The sequence below is a fragment of the Pituophis catenifer genome, unplaced genomic scaffold (genome assembly GCF_029215685.1).
Source record: "Pituophis catenifer annectens isolate HBS135680 unplaced genomic scaffold, rPitCat1.0.hap2 SCAF_4, whole genome shotgun sequence".
NCBI lineage: Eukaryota > Metazoa > Chordata > Lepidosauria > Squamata > Colubridae > Pituophis > Pituophis catenifer.
In genome coordinates, this window is record NW_027256884.1 from 115,650,615 (window position 1) to 115,675,212 (window position 24,598).

General features: G+C 35.8%; 1 protein-coding gene across 1 annotated transcript; it reads right to left on the bottom strand.

Moving 5' to 3' along the window:
- Positions 1-1,908: 1,908 nt before the first annotated feature.
- CEP126 (centrosomal protein 126) lies at positions 1,909-24,156 on the bottom strand. Its single transcript, XM_070943984.1, has 12 exons — positions 23,882-24,156; positions 21,045-21,164; positions 20,202-20,344; positions 18,746-18,827; positions 15,688-15,877; positions 11,344-13,438; positions 9,810-9,971; positions 8,084-8,208; positions 7,544-7,631; positions 5,382-5,537; positions 3,831-3,895; positions 1,909-2,065 (listed from the first exon to the last, which is right to left on the bottom strand). The coding sequence occupies exons 1-12, from the start codon at positions 24,154-24,156 to the stop codon at positions 1,970-1,972; spliced, it is 3,597 nt and encodes a 1,198-aa protein (XP_070800085.1). The 3' UTR covers positions 1,909-1,969.
- Between the last annotated feature and the right edge of the window lie 442 nt (positions 24,157-24,598).

Consider the following 24,598-nt stretch of genomic DNA (forward strand, 5'->3'; position numbering starts at 1 on the left):
TATCTAGATCCGATGCAATTGGACAAAGGTCCAGGCATATTGATATAAAATTTAAGCACGTGAGACAACTATCTCAAGACGGATTCATCAAAGCAATACATTGTGATACTTCTGAACAATTAGCTGATATATTAACAAAACCCTTACCTTCTAAACAACACAAATATTTAACTTCTAAATTATATGTATTATATTGTCCTGAATCTGAATGTAACTGGTGTTGTATAACGAACCGGCATTTAGAGGGGGATTTGTCAGATGTAAATGCCTTATTCTCTAATATGTAAATAATGTATATATGGAACATCAGGGGTTAACTTATTCTTTAGACTTTAATGTATTCATAATTTACCACTCCCATTCCTGGCTCCACCCCTTGTATATATAAGGAGCCATCCTCCCCATTTTCCTTGCTTCTATCTTGAATATTCAGCGAATATAGAATGCCTATTATGATTAAAGAGAAATATATTTAAATCTCTAACTTCTATTATCTTTATTGAGTCTGATCCTGAAAATATTGCAACAATAATATTGCCTAGAAGGAATAACCTCTGAATTGCACTTTTTTTTTTTTTTTCATGAAACCAATAAAATATAGAAAGGTACTACATCTGCATCTGTTATTTATACAATGACATTTTGGAATTAACTGATAATTTTTAAAAGGAATAAGGCATTAAGGTCACTTGATATTCATCAAGGATCTGAAGTACCTGGAAGAAGATTGATTTTTGAACCCCTCCTCCAATATATTTTTATTAATCTTTGAAATATAGTTTAAAAAATTAATTGGAAAGTTTCCTTTCCTTCAGGAGGTGACTCTACTCCAATCAGTTGAAAAGAATCTTGGAGTTTAACCTATAAGAGCTCAAATGATGGCTAGATTTCCATGAAGATACTCTGAGGATAAATCTAAACTCATTTGTGAGCATGATGGCATATTTCATTCTATATATCTTAGCTGATCCTTAATCCTGACTATTTTAAAGATATATTTTCATAAAGATTTAAAAGATTACTAAGTTTTCGTTTTGTGGGCAGGAGTTTTGCTATAATACTTGAAATATTATGATGCAATACTATATCGAGAAAGCACATAGAAGGGCACTCTTAAATCTTGAACAATGACTAAAAATAATAGCTGTATTCAGCAAAAAATCTTATTTCTGTTTATTGAACTCCCCAAAGAATATTTAAAAAAACAATTTGGTTTCAATTTATTATATGTTGATACAACTTTGGGGAAAACCCTTGTTAAAGATGTAAGTGTTAAGTGGAATCATATTTTTTATGCCAAAGATGGATTTAATAGATGTGTTGTCAATTTTTGAAATGTCCCTCTGTTGCAGAAATGAGATTATGGCATGTTTCCACGTAATTTCAATATATGTTCAAAGAATTGAGCTAGCTACTGATATATATTAATACTACACTGAGTTTTTAAAGTGTTCTCACTATTGTACTGACTATCATCACTTCTGTAATTAGAACTGGAACAGTCAAAATGGGAAAGAAATTATTAAATTGGTGAGTTTTTTAGATGATAAGAGTTTCATTTTCTACAACACGTGTTTTGAAAATGTAGCAGACATTTATTAGCGCTTAATGAAAACCATAAAGTTAGGAGATGAACTCATACATAATTTTAATCAGTAGCAAAATAATTTCTTTTCTTTTTAATTAAAATTTACAGTAAATTTACAAACATTGCCACTCATTTAAAATTGAGGTATTTCCATTCTTAAAAAAATACAATACATTTTACAGTAAAGTGCATATGTAAAATAATGTTTGCCCTAAATGTAAACTAGGTAACAAGCAGTCAATACTTGTGTTACATCTTTATTTTGAAGAATTTTTTTTAAAAAATAGCATTTAAGGCACATTGCAAATAATTATGTTACAAATATAGCAACTGAGAATATATTATATAAAACTCAGTTCAGCAAACTTTATTAGGGCCAAGTCAGTATCTTCTCTGCTTTAGGCTATGGGTGGCATCCAATATGCTCCTATACCTTTGCATGTGAGGCATTATATCCATGTATGAGGGAGATGTGACCTGTAAGAATAAAAAGCAAACATTAAAAAATATACATTAAAACACCCACAGAATTGTAATGGTAAGAATAAATTACTTCCTATTACTGTATAAGGCATTTGCAAATATGAATTTAAACCCAAGTTAATATAGATAATATATTTGCTAATATGGTAGTTGAAAAATAAAATACACTGAAGCCAGCAAAGGACAATCCTAGGAAAAATAATGATGAACAGAAGTTGGAAAGTAATGTATCATATAATTTTATATATGTTTGAGTCAAATTGAATTTATTCCAAATATATAAACATAGATTACAACCCAAATTAATAAAGCTAACTACTTACTAATATTTGCATGGAAATAAAGAAAATATAGGAAATCTGCAGTTCAGCTGCAAGTTCAATATACATTTATTTCAAATGTTGAATATCTACTGAAATTTGTCTTATTATAATAATATCAATATAGTTTTATTCTTTCTTATTCTCTATTCCCAGCTGGTAATTTTACTTGGAACTTAGTCCATTTTAATTATACCACTGGTAGAATGGGTAGAATTTTTTTCTAGATAAGATACATAAAATAAAACCTATGGGCCAAACTTTCTAATTTTTTATGGCTATCTCTATTTTTTAATTTAGGGGAAATGATGCTTAAAGGGAATTCTAAAATAGAGGTCTAATTCAGTTTTTTGTTCAACTTTCTCCCCCTCTTCTCCCCCTTAGTTGCCTTTACTATCTAATATTATATTTAGTTAGGGCTCTAACAATATAGTTTGGCAAAATATATGTTCTCCCTTAAGAGTATTTCGGCTGAAATGCTGATATTGCACGAATAAACCTGCAAGGCTCAAGTGCTCTCTCTTTCATTGCAAATAACTCAAGAAGGATCCAGACTGCCTGCTCCCAAATTTGATCTTCTATTCCCAAGCAGGAAATTGACTGAAAATCTACTAGCATCCATACTGGAGCAGGTAATATTTGTGATTTGCTTTTCTGATTTTCTCACTCTTGGTTTTCCCCTCCCTCATATAATGGAAGTTAACTATAAAAATATAGGTTTTTTTCTTATTAGGAAGCAATTTCATTCTCCCCCTCTTCCTTCCTTCCATGCAGACCTTATTTCAGTTGCTAGCTAAATTGCTGATCTTCCCATTAAAGTTCTGTTTGTATTACACTTTTCTTACTTTATAGTAATAAATTATGTACTTTGTACTGGTCTCTGGCTCGTAATAGTAATTACCCCTCTCTCTCCCAGACAGTGTGTACAGACAGCCTAATTTCATGCGGACTGTTGTTTTTTCTCCTTTATAGCCTAATTCCTCTCCTTATAAAGTAGACACATAAGCACATGGAACACACATACACATACTTCATGATTACAATTGATTTCTTCTCTACTGTTCTTTTTAAGTGGAATCTGGATAGTGAAAACTTAGGGAGTTAAGAGTCAGTGAGAGAAATGGACAAGAAGCAGAAATACAGAGCACATATTTGGTCTGTTGGGGTTCCCACTTGAAAGGGAAAATAAGATTTGAGGATCTCACATAGCAGCAGTCATCAATTCCTTTAGAACATTGCATTTGCTGTTCTAAACGTGACCAGGCAATACAGGAAATAAATTGTGGTGGATTAGATTGAGAATTAAATTCCAAATCTGTCATTCTGACAGTGGCAAGCTATATGTATTTGGAAACTGACAAGTAATTGTTTAAGTTTTAATATATTTAGCTTATAGTGTTATAATGTTAGTTAACATTACATTAAATGAATATGCTTACCAAAGGGGAAATAGTCTGCAAAACACTTGTAGAAGATGGGTTTTTGTTAATTGTTTCATGAACATCTAAGAAAGTATAAAATAATTACAAAACTTCAATTGTATGGTAAGAAATAGCTTGTGGTCTGTATAGTCTTTCCCTTGAATATTATGTGATCTAGAGTATTATTTTTTAATTGGTGCATGTGTGAAAAGCATTTTATTTTAGAATTGAACTTCATTATAATTTTGAAATAACTAATTTTTAATTCAGGGGAAGGTGTTTTTATCAATGACTATTTTATAACTTATTAAATCTCTTCTGAGTCACGCTTGCTTGTGTAGCCTTCTTGACAGCCATCTGAAAATGATCTGACATTACCCATTTCTGGGCTTCCCATTCTAGCCTTCACTCCTGGAAGTCTCCCATCCCAGTAATATTCAGTCCAGGGCCTGCTGAACTTCTGAGCCTTGACAAGGTTATCAAGTACTGCCACCTGCTGATACAATGCAGATCTAACAACCAACATAATTGTATATTTTTATTTTTTAACTTTTAGGTGATGCTGATTTATAATCAGCTTTCACTAATCTATCATCCTTCACATGACTTAGAACTGAAGCTTCATATCCTCTCCTCCTCCTCTTTATATTACTGAATATTCTACTGCCGTGGTAAATAACCTGATAAATCTTTAAGTCTTCAACAAAATTTTCACACCACTTTCAAGTGCTACTATCAAATTACAATTTAAAATGTTATAGAAGGGAAGAATTGCTAAATGTAGCGGATAAATAATATTAATCAGATTTACTTACTTGTATTTATATTTAATAAAATCTACATGTTAATACAATCATAAATTTATTACATTTTCATCCTCCTGTCCTCTTGTTTGAACATGATTACCCTTAATACAGATCAGCTGCAAGCTTTGACTCAAAACATGTATTTATTCCTGTCTTCCTAATATATAATGAGAGAACTTGATAGAAATGGGTCTAAGGACAAATGCCAATGGTTTATTCTTTTTTTAAAAAAAAATTCTTCCTCTTTTTCTCTCCATTAATATTTTCTGCTTAATTTCAGATCTCCTAAACAATAAAACAGTATTTGTTAATCTGTGGAGCACACAGGGCTATCACTTGATCCCCAAAGAGTATTATACTAATTGGTGGTAGATTTCTAAATTAGGGGAAAAGTATGTTTTGCCTTAAATTGCTAATATATCATCATAATAATACCTGAGCAAACAGTACTACAGATTTTAATTTTCCAAGGGAGGAAAATGGTACATTTTAGCAGCCATTCAATTCCACTGACTTAGAGACTGCTCCTTTGGCCTCACAGTTTAAAATAAAACCTACTCAAAGTAATATATTATGACTAATTTTAATTACTCAAGTGAAACATCCTACCAGCGTTTCACATCAAGAGTGACTTTTGGACCTGAAGTTCCTGCTTGGCAATGAACGTAAGGCAAAAAAGAAAAGAGAATCATACTTGTTTACATTTACGTGACTTGTCAAATCACCTTGGTGCAATTCAGTGGATAATTTTCACAATACTTACTCTGTAGCCGGTGATTGATGCGGTCAAGGGACTGAAGAACTTTGTGCTCTTCAAACGACAGAGCACTCATTCCTTGCCGTGGTGGTCTATTTCGCACTGCAATCTGCCTAAATGGTTGCGGTGTATCCAAACCAGTCAAAATTTCACCTTCTGCAGCTGACAAATTCACAAGGTTTTCTGGTATTAGGAACTGTGTAGTACCATCTGAACTTTAGAACAAGAATATATACTGTGAAAAGCTTTTAAGAAAGGTGGATTAGAAATATCTGGGTTGGCGATTGCATTTAATGGTTTTTTTTATGTATCTTTCAAAGTTTTGAAACTATTGCAATAGGTTTTTAAACAACTGCTTATACACAGCTAGGATAAGTACCATTGTGGCACTACTAGTATCATTTTGGAGGGCTGCTGAAACAGAATGCATGAAAAATAAATAGACAATGAATAGTTTTTCTCCCCTCAAAACACATCATATTGACTATTTAAATCATCTCAGTTCAGGGCTAGTTCCCTTTCTGTGACAGTAACATATTTATATATCTGAGTCAGTGGTGGTATTCAGCCGGCTTGGGTAAACCGATAGGGGCAACTGTGGGATGCCCTGCCCACCCATGTGGACGTCATGACATCCCATTTTTCCATGTTTTTGAGGTTCTATGCATTTGTGAACCGGTAGGGAACATTTGTGAACCGGTAGGGAAGATAAGTGAATACCATCCCTGATCTGAGTTAATGTACATCAAATACATACTTTTATCATTTCAGAGTTCCAGTGTAATGTTTATTTTAATTTATCAATACAAGACATTCTCAGTACACAATTGGGAAGAACAAAAACGAATTTGATCAAACACGAGTTAAAGCTGCTATTAAGATTAAACTCGTAGCAGTAAGAGCAGCAAAAGGTCAACACTTCTCTGCTCTTATTGCCTCCATAGAGTGTTGCCCAGCAGTCCTGTTTAGGATCACTCATGACTATCCTTGGAAAAGGTGGCCTGGTGTTTCACTTGCAAGGCTGTGCAGAGGAATCATCTGGGCAGCTGGAGGATAAAATTGTTCAGATTCGCTTCTAGTTGACTGCCAAGCATGGTGCAAGTCCTGTGGAAATGCCCAGGGGTTGGATTTATTCAGTTATCTGGGAATGGCTTCATTCAGCTGGACCTGAGGAAGTGAATAGGATCCTATGGAATGCGAACACTACCACCAGCGTATTAGATCTGTGCCTCTCCTGGCTGGTTAAGGCCAACCAGGAAGTGCTCGGATGGAAACCCAGCAATAGTGAATTCATCCTTGTTGGAGGTGGTGTTTCCAGCTCTTTTTAACGAGGTGCTAGTGTGCCCCGACTTAAGAAGCATCACTGGATCCCATTATTCTGAAAAAAAATTTGTCTAGTTCTCCCTTCCCTGGTGGGATCCTGGAGGAAATGGATTATCTGGACCCTTTTTAGTCAGGTTTCAGGTCAGGATATGGGACTGAAACAGTATTGGTCGCCCTTATGTACACTTTATGGTGGGAGTGTGATGGAAGTTGTGTATCCATCCTTGCTCTTCTTGAACTCTTGGCAGTTTTTAGTACCATTGACCATAATATCGTTTCGGGCTGACTTTGGGAGTTGGGGGTAGGTAGCACAGTTTTGTGTTGGTTCACCTTCTTCCTCCGAGGCTAGTCCCAATCAGTATTAATGTCAACTCGCGAAGCTTTCGTGACCTGCTCCTGAGTTGCCATTGGCAGGGGGATGGGAAATCGCGCCTCGCAGCTGTACCGAGGAATTCACACCTGTCAAAACAAAACACATCCTAACCGGCCGAAGTCAAGGCCAACTCCATGGAGACCCGCAACGGCTTGAGGGAGTGATTTCTACGACTCGCAAAATTGCTTCGTTGGGCAATATGACTGGTGACACACCTTGTGGGGAGGGGGCAACAGGGTCAGAGGCAAGGCGCGAACTGGGTGAAGTCAGAGCTGGCTTCACTTAGGTCGTGCCAACATGGCGCTCCTAATAAATAACTGGATTTTTCTTGAAAATTGACTTGAGACTCCTGATTTTATTTGGACATTGGTCGAAACTCTGACAGTTAATAAAGATAGAGAATGACACCTGCAGGAATGAATGATGATCTAATTATTTAGATCCCAAATCAGACTGAAATATGCTGCATTACCTTCATCAGAATTATTGACACCACCTGCGACTCGGACTGGCTCGAACATACACTGAGAATGCACTTGCATTGGGGCTTGTGATATATTCTATGTAAAACAATTATCAAGCTGTTTTTAAAAATGTAATCAAAATGAATTACAAATCTATTTACATAAAACGTATATAAACTTTTACACATCAAAATTTAACGTAAAATTTACATGAAAGAGTTTACTCTCTGTAGTGATTACATGTACCATTCGGTGAAAACAAATAATGTTGGTTTAAAAAAAGGCAGTGTACTGATGGTGTTACTATTGATAAAAATAACTGCAATGTTTTTTAATGCTTGTACAAATGGAATACACATAAATGTCATAACTTGCTATTATTGTAGATCCAGTTTACTTTACATCTATTTTATCTGGAGTCTTTTCCAAATATTTTGTATTTACTTATTTACTTTTGTATTTATGTGTATTACTTATGGAACTTTTTTATGTGATATTTGGCCAAAAGCTATTTTTGATATTTTGACACAATAATTTATTAGACCTACCTGTCCAGCACCAGTGGGTTTCCTTGCCGAAGAGGCTGACATTTGTCTCCTCTGTTCTAAAAGAGCCTTGCGTTTATTTTCATTGTTTTCATTAATTTGTTTTCGTCTTGCAAAAGCAAAATGGGCTGAAAGTAATGCAAAAGCCTCACAAAAAGTAGAACTGATTATCTTAAATTCGTCTTATCAGGCTATTTTTAACTGTATGTTTTTTGTTATAAGCTATTTTGAAAACTTCTATACATATACATACATACATACATACATACAAACATACAAACATACACACACACACACACACACACACACACATATATATATATATATATATATATATATATATATATATATATATATATATATATATTTTCTTATATATATATATATGCAAGTTTTGGTGTATTCGGGTCTTTTCCCATGTAAGATTGAGAGTATCTTGGCGACATTTCAACGAGATCCCACTGGTCATCTTCAGGCTAGTGTCTTCGGCTTCGTGCTTATGCGAGGAAATGTTTCGCTTTGCTCGCACAAGCACGAAGCCGAAGACACCAGCCTGAAGATGACGATACACACACACACACATACACACACACACACACATATAAAACCAGACAAATTATACATAAACCCAAATTAACCCAAGGATCACCTAAATTAAGTGAGAAAAGAAATGCATAGATTGCATAATCTCTTTTTAATCTTTAAATTATTTTGGTAATGCTAGATTTCCTAAATTTTATACAGACACACACACACACACACACACACACTCTTTTGTATGTCAAGTTTGCAATGAGGGTATAAGGAAAAACAAAAATCAGTAGAACACTGAGAGAAAAAGGATTAAAAACCAGTGCTCATTTTCTCAACAGGTGCACCTCCCTCCTAAAAAATGAAATATGATTCAATCACTGATTTTTGTTTAACTTCAAAGGAGGCATAATTTCTTTAAAGTGTACAACAGAGCCTTTCTTAGTCTTACTAGAGCATAAGTTTTTATTACAAGAAATTGAAAATAGAATTTGCTGTTTTCTCCAAAATATGAGCTCATCCAATGAATTACATGCCTATACTGAAAGTTATGACAATGGTTAAGGCATGGTTATCAACCACTAGGGTTGAATGCTTTGATTAGATTAACCAATCAACCAGCATTCTGGTTTATCAGTAGCAGCAAGTTCTAAATGTCATCAACAATTAGCAGAGTTGAAAGCTAAGGAAAATTGTTAATCATAATCAGTTCAATTCTGGTATAGGTTTTTTAAAAACTTGTTCAGCATTTTTAGTCTGAATTTTCTGAAAAAGAGAAACAGAAACAGTCCCAAGTAATATACAAGTAAAGGAAGAAATAACTATTGAATCACTAACAATTCCTCCAATATAAAAATCTTTTCCCAATTTATATTTCCATAAGCTTTTCACACACTAAAAAATAACGTACACTAATAAAAATGGCAGATTTCTAGATATTACACTACCCTGTTTACCCCCAAATAAGACATCCCCTGATAATAAGACCAATCAGGCTTTTGAGCACATGGCAATAAGGCCAAGCTTATTTCAGGATTCAAAAAAATGTAAGACAGGGTCTTATTTTCAGGGAAACATGGTAATTTAAAGAAGTTATTTTTTTACTGAATTGCATAAAGAGCTCACTGACTGGAAGACATGCACTTAGTATATCCTTTGGCATTCTTTCAACATAAAAACCTGGCAACAAAAATCTTACCACTTGGTTGGGAAGACATAATAGGATTCACCCTAACACCTGATTTCATATTGCTCATCAGATGGCCACCATCTATAGTGATGTGAGACACATTAGATCTAGCGTGCTGCAAGTCACCATTATTTGAATTATTGCATAAGGAAGCATAATGCTGTGAATCACCTGAAAGTAATAAAAATAAACCAGAAAATAATCTAATTACATCAGCATAATTCAATTTGAGAATATAGAATTATTATTCTTAAACCAGGAATATGACATTTTAATTTATAAAAAACAAACAAGCATATTTGTACTGGTACCTGTTTCCTATGAGGGAGAGAGAACTATTATTATTAATGCCATTATTAATATCTCTACTCATAATATTAATAATATTAACAATAATTGCTTTAAGACTAACAGTGTTATCTATGAGAATAAAGATATAGATACTAGAGAAAGGTAGTCTGATTATAGTTGTAGGTAATCCTTGATTTACAACTGTTGCTTAACGACCAAACTTAAGATAAACTGCCCCAAAGGTACTTACAACCTGGTTCCCAAGTTACAAGAGCTACTCCCATTGCAATCACACGGCTGCATTTCAGACGCTCAACAACTGGCCTGCTTTTATAGCCATTTGCGGCATCCCTGTCAAGTGCCAGGAAAATCAGGAGATTCAGGCATTTATAAAGATTTATTGTAAGCTTAAGCTCTCTATAAAAATCTGAGCTACTAACGGCCATGGAAAAAGAGTGGGAATTAAGGAGTCATTCAAGGTGGGCTGGACTTAGATCTCTTGTAGGCACGCAGGGCTGATGACTGATGATGCATTTGAACCCACCCGCCAATCCCACTTACATGACTGTGGTTTACATTTTTACATTTAATTCCTATTTTCAGCAAAAATGGCCACCGACGAACAATGGATTCACTTAATAACCTTGGCATTCATTTAACATCTGCTGCAAAATAGTCATAAAATCAGATTAGTCATGTGGGTGATCCTTTTTATGCCATCATGACCATCATGGGCAGGCTCCATTCTGGCCGTAATTTCAAGGACTATTTGTATTTAGCATCTGGTATTACCACCATGCAATGATAAAAATAAATTTAGAAGCTACGGTTACTAAAAAACATAGCCATTAAATTATTAGCTGACAGATCCTTCTCTGATATTTTTTTTTTAACTTGAGATATTAACTTTCTTTAAATAATATAAGTGGGGTTTATTGCTGGATTCTATTTTTGCCACTATAATATGGTAGGCATGCCGCACCCGGTGCCAATCCACTGATCGGAGTTTAGATTGAAGGGAAAATCCTTGAAGGGGAAAACAATGTATTTATACTGTCTAACAGACAATAACTTACAATGGGCAGAGTAAGTATAGGAACAGGAAAAGGACTGCTTACTTTGAACTGGAATTAAATTAGTCTCTTCTGGTGACCCTTAATTATTCATTCTCCATGAAGAGATTCTTTGCACATTTTTTAAAATCAGAAATGTAAACGATTCTTATATATAAAAAAATTGAGATGCATCTTACCAGCAGCACCATCCCGTTGAACCAATGCACGATGTACTCCTTGCCACAAAATTGTGATTTCTTCATCAGTTGGTATACGATCCGGACATAATCCATTTTCTGAGAACATGGGACTTCTCCTTGAAATATTGCTGTAGTGGACAACTGGTGGAATTGAATTTATAATGCACTTTGACTTTGTCAAAGGCTCATAGGTGTATATACTGTAAGAAGGTCTGATCATGGTTATTTGAGAATGGTAAGCGCTGCCTGAAGTTGAAGGATCGTCTGTATAACCTCTTGCCAAAGTTTGACACTCAGGCAAAAGATTCTTGTCACTCTGACTATTTTCAGCATCTGTGGAAGGCTTACACAAATTCGATGACTGACATAAGACATCTGTAGGATTTTCATCTGGCTTTTTGCTTTGTATAGGCTTACATGGAGGGTGGGGTATTATGATTTTGCCTGGAGCTCTTACAATCTTAGTAGCTTCATTAGCAGACTGTGGTCGCATAATGGCACTCTTCCGATTTTTTGTTATTATGGTTGAGGATGGGACTTTAGCAGATTTTGGTCTTTTGATCATTTTCATTCTACCTTTCCGTGGATTAGTTTTTGGATTTTTAGGATCACAATGATAAATAAAAGGTATCATTTCTTCACTTCTTGGGGCCATCCATGCTTGTTTAGCAATATGATACCCTTTGGGCACCAAGACGTTGTGTACTGCATTATCTCTTTCTGAGTTTCCAACAGTAGCAAGTTTGGCGGATATTTGAGAATTCTCTGAATTATTTTCTGGAAAAACAGAATTGAGCAAACAGGAGGGAATACTTCTTAAATTAGTTTTAGAAGAGGTGGTTTTAAGTTGAAAGCCAGGTGCTTGGGGTTGTGCCTGAGCTATATCACTAACACAAGACTCTGGATTTTTTTCATTAATTTCCACTACTCTGTTAATTTCATCAAACCACCTAAGCTTTTTACAATTCCTTTGAACTTCCCCATCTTTCCCTTTTATTTTTGCCAATTCAACACTGTCTCTAACAGAAGCCACAGGCTGATGTCCAAATTTGATACCTTTGTTTACAACCATTGCTTTGAAACAGCTAAGTTCATATTTAGATTCCTTTTTTAAAATGCTTTTTGGCAGTTTCATCACTTTTCTCTCACACATATTGTCATTGTTCTGCTGCTCAGGGTCAGATAAATTGGTAGCTACCTCTCCTTGGGGCACAGGTAAAATAATTTCAGCCTCTTTTCCTTCTTCGCTGGCTTTGGCCTGATCAGTGCTGCCTTTAGAAGGCTCTTCAAATGTAGATGCTTCAACATTAACATGGTCAGAATGCTTTTCACCTTTACCTTCAGCTACACAATCTGTATTTTCAGTACACCTTGCTGCATGGATATCTTTCCCCTTCTGCATGCAATTAAGTAAGAAGCTGTTGCTGAAATAGGAAGTGACATTCCACTGTTGATTAGACAAATCTACATTGGGATTGAAAGTTTCTGTTGATGAAGTTCTGTTGTTTTCAGAAAGTTCAACATTCTCTTGTTCTGAAGCTGCAGGAGAAGGATTAGGGACAGGGCATACTTTATTCAATTTGGCTGCAAGGCTGTCAGCAGGTAAAGGATTCTCTGTGCCAATTACGTTTGAAGATGGACATATCAACAGAACGCTTTTGTCTTCTGTTTTATTTTGTACAGAAGTTAGATTACCATCAGAAGCACATGTCTCAGATTCCCTCTGTTCAGATGAAGTTGGCACTGATGATTTCAGGTCAGGATTGCATCTGACTTCATCCGATGGGACAACATTGTATTTAATTAAAATATTGCGGAAAGGGGAGGCTGTCTGAATATTTGAAGTTTTTAAATTTCTAAGCCAATTATTCACATGCTGATTTTTAGAAAAAGTATCAGCATGTTCAGCAGAGAAATGTTTATTTTTGCCCTTTGATCCTTCTGGATGCTGGATGGAAGACTCCTCTTGAATAGATAAAGATGAGGCTTTACCGGGTGCTGTGCAACTTCCATTTTGTTCTTGAGCCTCAAGGCTGTCAACACTACAAACACTCCCTGAACGGGTTATTTCATTTACTTCTTGATGAAAATCCTGTGCAAGAAAAATAAATAAAATACAAAGATAATTTAACATGATTCCATCAAACCAGTTTCAGAGACAACTCGGGAATTTCATGAAAAACAGTAAGAAATATTTAGGTCAGTAGTTCAGGGCAATAAAATGAATTCACTGACTGAATGCCAAATTGACTGGTTTATTTCTTTCAGACACCACACAATTTCATTTTTAGGTGCCACAATTTTAGGGTGCCACAATTTTCAACATTAAGCACTGGGATATATGTATCTTTATAACTTCATGCCTACAGTTCTTCCATTTTCATATCATCTATTTATCTGTGAAAATATTTCTATTCTGATGTTACAACTTTAGATATAATATTATCTATGAAATTGGTTGTGACTGACAAAGCTAGTTAGCATTTCACCTAGCAAGAATATTTTGGGTGTATTTATTGCTAGAAAACTCCATAAAACAGAAACTGAATGTTTATTTCATTTTATAAAAACTGATCTGAATTTTATATTTTTCTTTCCTTACTTATATAAGAGAACTAATTAAACATGTTGAGCAGGTGCTAACAGTTCTATAAATGTTTATTATAGAACATGGATTTTCTTGAAAAAATAGAAGTTATTTTCAAATATAAAGCATTCATAAACGTACAAATATAACAGTGAGACTGTCACTGCACTGAGATTTAAAAATTATTTTTTATAGTGTTACCTACATTCATTTATACTAATGGTAGGAATAGATTGATTCTTTACTGTTTTTAAAAAAAGGGTTTTGGGTATTTATAATTCTGCTGGGCTTATAGAATGGCAAACAGAGAAGTCAAAGAGAACAAAATAAATTGCAACAAATAAATATAATGTACAGTCTGATTTTTGCACTTCTCCATGAGGTCAACTGTTACATCCAATGATTTTGGATGACATGAGAAGGCAACAAAAAACAAACATCTTATATTCATACTGTGATAGAAAGCTCTATAACAATCATAAGAACTGTTTCACATCTCACCTTTATTTAATAAAAATGGTCCCTCATTTGTAACAGTTGAAAAATAAGATAACTATAATTTGGGGGAAACAATTTCAATATTTACTCTGTTGTATTTTCATTTAACTATATGTTTATATCTCAATATGTATAATAATCAGAAAAGGAATGATCATCTATAGTTGTAACGCTAGGTAGGGTTCATTACCAAAAAATCAGCAATTTTGGATGGATGGATGGATGGATGGATGGATGGATGGATGGAAGGAAGGAAGGAAGGAAGGAAGGAAGGAAGGAAGATTGTTATCGTATTGTTTTATAATTCAACCAACTGCAGACCTTTTCCCTTCCAATGCCTCAGCTCAGATGCCTCCTGAACAATAAGTACAATAGAATAGTAATTGCCTAGCCAGAATAATTTACTAGCCCAAAATATTTACCTCACAAAAAGGATAGACGATTAAACAACTTGATTCAGCAGGAAAATTGATATTTAAAGTAAACCCTTTCTGCCACTTGCTGAAGCACTTCAAATCAATGATATTAAATATAATTGTTTCAAAAATAGACATAAGACAGCTTTTTTTAAAAGAAGGGCAGGACTGTTTAAAAACAATGTGTACAAATGATTTCTGAGCATCCAAGAGCACAGTATTGAAAGGATAGGGTGTCTGGTCCAAAATTGGTTCTATTATTACCATCCATCCCCAAAAAGCATCCCATCAAAAAGGAAGAATATAAATAATTCTGGTAGGACAGAAAAGCTAAAATGGATGTAATACACTTTTTATACTAGGAAATGTACAAGTGCTAACCCATAACATTTTTGGGTGGGGGATTCTGGGACTTGATATCCACATATCTTTAAACTGCCACAGGTGAGAAATAATGATTGAGGGTCTGAGTAAATAAATATCTATTCAAAGTAAGGCCATCTTTTAATTTTAAATCTACTTCTAGTGGTTCATTAAATTTTGAAAAAAATATACTTCACTAAACTTTGAAAAAAACATTGGGTACTTCCCCAAACACCAAAAGCAGAAATTCAGTTGGGTACTGTGTTCCAAGCGAATCTTTTTTTTTTTTGGTGATTATATTAGTCAGATAATATTATTTGATGTGAAAAAGGGTTATATTAATTTTTCTTAGGAATTCTAGTTTGAAGTCAGGGTATTTCTATTCAATTAATCAAAAGCAATTAGAATATTAAGCATGCCTGCTTATATATTTTGGGAATTCTTGTTTTAAGAATCAAAAGTTAAAAGCAATCATACCTGAGAGTTACCAGAATGCTGTTGTAATTGATGCTGCTTTTCATTTAGATTTTGTTGGAGGAGAAGCTGGCCATTGCATGGGTTTATCCTGGTTTTTACCTGCAGTGTTCTATCATAAATAGCTTTTGTTGAGTTCTGTTTCCATTGAAAAGGACCATTTCTGGTAGCTGAAGAATTTGGCCCAATAGAGCTTGGAAGGATGAAACATTATTGTTATTTCTGGATAAATATATTAGGTTTGTGAACAAAATGTCATACTATGTAACTGTTCCAAAACAAATTAGAAGTGCAACTTCTAGAAAAGAGAATCCATCTAATAGCCAACAGCTATTTACTGGTTTTATGATTGTTGTAAGCCACTCAGAGTTGCTTAATAAAGATAAATGTGCTAGTCGTTCCCGACTCTAGGGGGTGGTGCTCATCTGTTTCAAAGCCGAGGAGCAAGCGCTGTCTGAAGACGTCTCCATGGTCATGTGGCCGGCATAACTAAACACCAAAGGCTCACGGAACGCTGTTATCTTCCCACCAAAGGTGGTCCCTATTTTTCTAGTTGCATTTTTTACATGCTTTGAAACTGCTAGTTTGGCAGAAGCTGGGACAAGTAATGGGAGCTCACCCTGTTACACGGCACTAGGGATTAGATCCGCTGAACTGCCGACCTTTCGATCGACAAGCTCAGCATCTTAGCCACTGAGCCACCGCATCCCTATCAACCACTATATACCACTGTATATATACTATATACCACTGATTTATTTTCTGATGCTGTGTATTTTTAACATATCAGTTTGACCTTCTTTTAAAAGAGAAAACCACATTACAATAAAATAATAGAAAAAAAACCCTTGTATTTCCTAGTTATTTTCTTTTCAGTAGTTAGTATCTTTTCCTCTTCCTCTGTAATAATGCATAACTTGTATCTCAATTTGAGGATGGTACTTCACCAGCCTAACAAAACAGGTTAAGTCCCTGTTACATCAGACACATCTAGAACATCTATTTAAAAAACCATTTTGTTTTTTTAATGTGAAATATGTATTTTTGAACATATAATTTGTAACAGAAAATAAGTACAACACTGTGTTCCTAAATCCATGTAGTGATATTTTTCTCCCTACATGCCCATTTCTACATAGTTTTCTTTTTGTTCTATTTTTCTTATGCTCTGGTACCTGGAAACATAATAACTCTTTCATATAAGTTTGTAATTAAGAATAACAGTAAGCATTTGATACAGGTAAACCTCACTTACTAATTGCCCCATTCAATGGCTGTTTGAAATTACGATGAAGTTACACTGCCCACATTTATGACCTTCACAGCATCCCTCAGTCACATGATCACCATTATAGTCCTATTATCCTATACCTCACCTCTTCTTTTTTCTCCCCCTTATAGAGTGAAGAGATTGGAGAGAAAGTGATTAGAAAAGAGTAAGCAGACACACAATAGGGAATATATATTGAAAGAAATGTGGTGGCATTGGCAACTCCGAATGTGCTATATAACAGCCTTGTTCTCCAATCTTTCCACTGGGGCGGGGTGGGTGGGAAATGGACCAGACATGGGAGAGATTGCCTACAGAGATCACTGGGTTTTCTTTTCTTTCCTCTTGCAAAGCAAAGATTTATTTTAACAGGAACAGAGAAGTCAAGTGATAAGGCAATGGGGAAAAATGGCATAACAGGTCAGACTGAACTTTTCAGAAACACAAGAAACAGAGACTTGGAAAGATCAATATGGAAGACACAGAATGACAAAAATATGAGGCTAAGTGATATTTATTTCCAGTGCCACAATTATCACTGGTAAAATGTTGATGGTAAATGACCATTCAATCAGCCTGATGAAGTTTGCCAAGATCGTACCTAATGCAAGCTCATGATTTCATTACACATATTGCCATTTTCTACAATACCTACACAAACCAGTGTGAATGCTGAAATAAACTACTCCTTATTACCACTAGGTTTTATTAACTTCTTTCAAAAACTCATGCACACCGATCCACATTTCATAGCTCTACAATGACTGGCATTTTTACATAAATTGATCACCAAGAAGCTAATGTTATATTTATCCAATCAATATAAAAAAAAAATTCTCATACATAGAATCCTTTGTACCTATCTGAAAAATTCACTCCCACAAAAGGGATGATTGTGCCTGCAAGTACTATCCCATGATCTATCTATCTATCTCGAGTTATACAAATTTTTAAAAGATAACATAAATAATTTTGTTATCAAAATCCTTGTACTTTTGCATCTGAAATCTTGATGGATTTATCCCCCAGCAAATTCTGGTATAGCAATACATTTTATCCTATTCTTTTTCAAATTAAAATGCTACAGGCATTTGACAAGTTTATATGCTATATAATGGGAGGAACAGAATTTCAAGTTTCTGAGCCTTTTTTTGAATTCAGCCCTGGTTAAATGGCCTGTGATTTGATATGAACTAGACCATTCATGTCAAATCTAAATCTTAATTAAACTGAATCTTGCGGTTTGTATGGACATTATAAAAAAAATGAAGAGACAAGCTAAAAAAAATATAAACAAACTCAATGTTATATCTGAAATGAAGAACTTAGCATGTATAAAACTAGTAAGGATAAAAGAATAAAACAGGATAAATAAGAACTTTAAATCATTCAGAACACAGGGGTTTATACAGAGCTAAAGATAATACCTTCTTATGAAATTAAGAGAATTTGATAAATAGTATCAAGTTCCCCAGAAGAATCTGTGAGTACAGCCAGCATAACAACTAAAACTTTAAAGAAAGGAATTTTGGCAATATCGGTGGTATTTCAGAGTTCTACATAACAAATACCTAAAGCAACTAAGCTGAGATTCAAAATCTAACTGTAAGCATAAGAATAACCACAATGAAATATTGTATTAGCAATCCTCTTTATTATATTTTCTTTGCTCAGTACTGAAGTTTCAGAACATTAGCTAATTTATGTCAGATATTTTTGTGCAACTATTATTTCATCACCATCATTTGCTGTCTCACTGACCTTATTTCTGAATTAAATAAAATAATTTACCTTCCAATGACTCTAGATGATGATAATCCTGAAACCTGAAATTTCTGGGCTTCATCCAATTTATTTTCTGGCTTTCTCTGTACTATAGTTAAAAACAGGCAAAACATTTGGTTAAATATCAGAGTCTTAATACAATATGGATCGTATCAGCCTTTTTAATAATAAAAAAAAAAGCTTATATGTGTTTCCATGCACTATTCTTTGGACCGTATGTAGCCTTGGGTTACAGCTGTTGTTGTTTAATGCCAGGTTAGTTTCTAGTAAGACTCAACTCATCCAGGGATGAGCACAGGCGGCCTGAATACAAGTTCAGTAACAGATTTTGGACCACATTCCTCAGGAATGATCTGCTCTCCAAAATCCCCTTATCTCCTCTTGTCCATCAGCACTGCAATCTTTCTGCTTGCCCGACCCCCTCAAAATAATTACCCCAACTTCAGTCATTTCATCTCCTAGGTCAGGTGCCTTATCCACATCAAGCCTTACTTAGTCATAGTAGACTGGTCATCAACATCAATGCTGATGGCTGGCATTCAGCACCTTCAGGATGACTGCCAGCTTCCTTCTCTGATCTGTTTTCATCCACCCTCTGATCCCCCGTTCTCATAAGGCAAATAAATAAATAAATAAAAATAAAACCCCAACAGCTAGGGTTAACCCTATTCTTTTCTATCTTTCAGCTGGGTGGGGACACGAACAGCTATAGCATTCAAATGCCCAAAGACCCTATTAAAATACATCCAAATGCAGACCATGCAAAAACCACACTCCAGAAAACTTATTCTGAAATCAGGAACTTTATAAACTGACAGCAAACAGCACTCCTTACTAGCACTGATTATGTTACCTAGTTAGGGTAATGAAATGTATGCAAGAAAACAAGCATGCTCAGAGAGCAGCAAGGACCCTACATTTTGGTTACTGGAATGACCACAGACACAGTTCAGGTCAACAAATTATTTTATTGCAAAATCCTGAAAAGCTTTCATGCAGCAAACTTACCATAATTATCCTCTGATATTACGTAATGTCACTGCTGTTTTCAATTAATATTCTATTTTTGAAAAATGAAAGTATTTCATCTTTGTGTACATCTCAAACACATTTTACAGAATTCTCCAAGACCAGGAATTTATTTGACTAATTAATATTCATCTGGCTGAGCAAGCTTTATGTAGCAATGAAAGCATCAGGCTAGAAATAGGAGACCATGAATTTTAGTTCTGCCTTGGCCCTGAAGGTGGCTAGGTGACCTTCAGTCAATCATACTCTCAGCCCTTGGAAGGAGGATGTGGGAAACAACTTCAAAATCTTACCAACAAAACTGCAGGCACTAACCCAGGAGTCACCAGGAGTTAACACTGACTTGAAGACACAAAATAACAAAAATATCTCTATTAACTGACATCAAGTTGTATTATAAACAATATTTAAACCGTACAATTAATTTACCCACCTTTTTTGCGCTGTGAAGATGAAATATGGCTGCGCTGGAATTTTTCAGTTGCTTCCTGATGTTTCAGTTTCCTCTGCAGCAATATTTGTTCTCTAAATTTTTGTTCTTTTTCTTCACTCTCTTTCCATTTTTCTTCAAGTTGTCTATTTAAAAACTATAGCTTTTAATAATAATAACTACATTTAAGTGTGTCATTTAGAGTCCATTTCATTTAAAAACTTATTTCTTCAGCTTTATATTTATCTTTTGGGAAAAATATAAGACAGATATAAAGTGCATGATATGCCCCACTCACAGTAATTTATTTAGCAGTATCTATAGAGTGGTTGAAAATGAATATTCCAGAAGTAAGATGTACGCCTTCTATTTTTTTTTTTATCATGCAAATTTATTCTGAATAAACCAGGGTTATTACCATAGAAAATAGTTCTGAAAAAGATCCTATGAGGCATGTTGCACCTTGCAATCATAAAAATAAATATATTAACAATTACTTTTTGTGTTTTTAATGATTGCATACCACCTTATGTCATCTTTGTGAAACGGGTGGCTATATAAATCATATAAATTAAATAAGAAAATACATTGTCATGATTTTAAGATTTCAAAAGATCACTATCCAGTGACTCTCATTACAGTATTAATGTAAAAGTTTTATTGATTTAAATAGAGCCACTCAAACAAGACCTAATCAAGATCCAAAACACTTCTTTTCTTATAAAGGAACTGAACTGTGAGAAGCTGCTACTTGCTCTGTCATATACAACATTGGAAAGTCAACATACACAGAGAACAGTTAATCTGCATTACTGTAAAAAAAAAAAAAGCCCTTTATTTACATACCTCCTTCTTTTATTTGTTTCTATAGAATGTTTTCTTGCTCGATTACGAAACAATCTTTGGTCTTTTAGCAACTCATGACGCTCTTTTGATAAATCTCTTTCAAGAAGAACCTTTAGATTTCTGATTATGAGATTAAGAAATTTTAGCAAAAATCCTAAAAACAGAGTATAAGCTTCTAGTTGTGATAACAATTACAGGCTAGAGTAGCCTTGTTCTCCATGAATTTGTCTAACCTCTTTACATTCTACCGCTTAACTATGAATCTTTTTATTGGTATTGATTCTTCAAATTTCACTTCAAATGATGAACCAGATTTTAATTCGGCTTTCAAACCTTAAGTATTTGTTTTCAGATATTTCCACGCATGGAATTTGTTTTCCTATAGTGTTTACACTAAACAGACATTTTATTTGCACTATCTACACAGCTCATAAATCTCTGTCAAAGCCTATTAATGTATATCGGAAACAAATTTCTGATTGCTTCAGTGTGATTCTCTACACTTATGCAAGCAAACTAAAGGGATTCTTTTGTAAATCTTCACAATCTTTTTTTAAAATTAACTACTGAATAATTAAGTATCAGCAAACGTGGTCTACTCGCTGTCATTTTGCTCTGTGTCACTTATAGATGAGTTCAGAAGCATAGTTGTTAAAAATCTGTGAGAAATTGACTACTATTCCCTACTCTGATTCCTGCTCTTTCTCCAATAGTCAATCTAAAAAATGAAATATTAATCCAAGCTCAGTTTACAGTAAACATGTATACTACATACATTTTGAATGACAACCCCAAGGCCACCCAACTGGCTTTGTGCCCAAGGCAGAGTTGGATCTCATGGTCTCTCAGTTTCTAGTATGATGCCTTAACCACTAAACTAAACTGCCTCTCAATTTTAAGGATTACCCTTCTTCTAATGCATAATGCATTACTCTAAAATCAGTATTTGCAACCGAGTGTCCACTTGAGAAGGAGTTCAAGGCCATCCCAGCCTTCTGAAGCAATCTGCACATTTTGCATTAATTAAAAATGGATACTGAAATTCTTTTATTTACATAAAATCTTAATAGTACACATAGATTTATACATGGATGCAAATCCAGAGTGACCATTTTATTCATAAAGTAGAAAACTCTCTTTTCACAAGTCAACTCCTATCCCACATTTATCAAATATATATAGTAACCTTTTAAACTACATAGTCAGTAGACAACGATTATTTGCACAACATGCTAACCCTAAACTATAGTTGTGAGAAAGGAAGAAAAATTATCCACATTTTCAATACCATGCATGACTGTATATCTCTGTAATATATCTCCTTACATATCTTAACCACACGTTAACAGGTTCCAGGTGCTTTAATCTTTCTTTATATGGAAACATCTCTAGTCCTCTAGTGATATTGCTTGCCTTTTTCTAGCTGAACAGTATCTTTTCAGAAATGATGTCCAGAGCTACATACAGTAGTCTAAGTACAGTCGCACTACAGGCTTATGGTAGACCACCCTGCCAATTTGAGTTTGTTCCCTTCCTAATGAATAAAGCATGACATTTAACCTTTTACAAAAGATATTTGACATTTTAATTGAATTATCCTATAATTCTGAGATCCATTTCCTGCTTGGCAACTGCCAATCCAGAATCTAGTAATGAATCTGTCAAGTTTTAATCATTGGAGGCTAACCTGCATCATACTGCATTATCTGCAGTGAATTGAATCTTCTATTTTCAGTCCTGTGCCTTAAATGTACAAAAATCTTCTTAAATCTCTTTGCAATTCCTTATTCCTTAAATTCAAACTCTAAAAAGCATGGAATGATAACTAGAAATACTACTCATAATTTTGTATCCTTCCTAGACAATTTAAGTTGGTCACAAATTGTTTTACCATCTTTAAACATTCTTCCAAGTTGACCTCCTAGTTCCTTATTCTTTTCTGACCCATGAAAGCATACTCTTTTCCCATCCAATCACCTGTTGGGTACAAACTTCAAATAAGTACAAGTACCATCTCTATGCCCCCTCTTGAATGCCTTTCTGAATAGAACAGCACTCTTGGAAACAACGGTGTTTGGCTTAAAATGTGTCTCTACAAATCCAAACAATAGTGGCTTCTTGATGCTCTCTGGACTTCCTTGGTTGTTTTCTTGCAGATAAGATACTATAAACATAAGCATATTTATGAAACAATAACAGTTTAATCGTGAACTCCAAGTACAGGTAGTCCTCAACTTACAACCACAACGGACCCCAAAATTTATGTTGCTAAGTGAGAAATTTATTGAGTTTTGCCTCGTTTTAACAACTTTCCTTGGCATATTTGTTAAGTGAATCACTGGCACTTGTTAAATTAGTAACCTGGCTGTTTCAAGCGAATCCGACTTCCCCATTGACTTTGTTTGTCAGAAGGTCGCAAAAGGGGTCCTCGCGTGACCCCAGGAAAGTGCAACCGTCATAAAACTTGAATCCTTTGTCAAGGATCCAAAACGTAAATCTCATGATCCTGGGGATGCTGCATCAGACATAAGTATGAAAAAACCGGTCCTAAGTGCCTTTTCCCCCTCCCCCAGTGCCATTAACTTTGAATTGTCGCTAAACGAACTGTTGTAAGTCGAGGACCAGCTGCATTCCCTTCGGACTGGAATCCAAAATAATGATTCCCTAGCAGGCGGGGAATTCTGTGGGTTGGAATCCACTCCAGAGGTTTTCAAATCTCCCCTCGTGATTAAAAAAACAAAACAAAAGCGAGGGTTTCAAACATGCATCCCTCAGCTTGCAAGGCGGCTCGCCCGCCCGCCCGTTTCCGACGGAACCCCGGCTGCCTTCCAAGCTACCTGTGAGGATACGTGCAAGGGACGAAGGCGTTCAAAGACCGGCGGCCAAGTCCCCGCGGCGGGGCACTTTCCGACAAGCCTTTCCTCCAGCACGGAGCAGCCGCGGAGAGGTCGGCTCCGTCAGCAGCAACATCCGCGGGCGCCCTACCCAAAGCCGGGCTGCTGCGCTCTGCCGCCACCGCGGTCGCCGGCCTCCAGGAGCTGGGGTAGTAGGCAGCACCGCTGCTGCTGCTGCTGCTGCCTCCGCCGCCGCCGCCTCCTCCGCCAAGCTCCATCCACCCTTAGCCTTCCGCCGCCATCCTCTTCTCCGCCCTACACAGGCCCAGTCACTCGCCCCGGCGCGCGGTGGGTCTGACAGGGTTCGGGCGTTCGCGTTCGGGGCTCCTCGGACCACCCGCAGCGGGGTCCCCGCGAGCCCCACTTGCCGCCTCGGAAGCACCCAGAGAAGCCCCCTCAGCGGGCTCCCGAGCCGCGCGGCCCCCGGGCCGCCATCTTAGCAACCGGCAACGCCGCTTTCGTCGCCACGGCAACCGAGGCCGGCGCTGAAGGGGAGGAGCTTCGGAGAAGGAGGGAGGGAGGGAGGGAAAAGCAAAAGGGACTTCCCCAAGCCGAGCTTTCTCGGGAGGTTCCAACTCCCAGAATTCCTTGCGTCATCCGAAAGGGGCGTTGAATGGAAGAAGGCGCGCTTTTTCGTTCTGGCCCCTCCCTCGTGTCGTT

Coding starts and splice junctions, on each gene's coding strand:
- CEP126 (XM_070943984.1), bottom strand. CDS start 24,156: ATGGAGCTTGGCGGAGGAGGCGGCGGCGGCGGAGGCAGCAGCAGCAGC. Junction 21,165..23,881: donor CCTTGCACGTATCCTCACAG/GTAGCTTGGAAG, acceptor TCTCATAATCAG/AAATCTAAAGGTTCTTCTTG. Junction 7,632..8,083: donor AACCCACTGGTGCTGGACAG/GTAGGTCTAATA, acceptor TGTTTTACATAG/AATATATCACAAGCCCCAAT.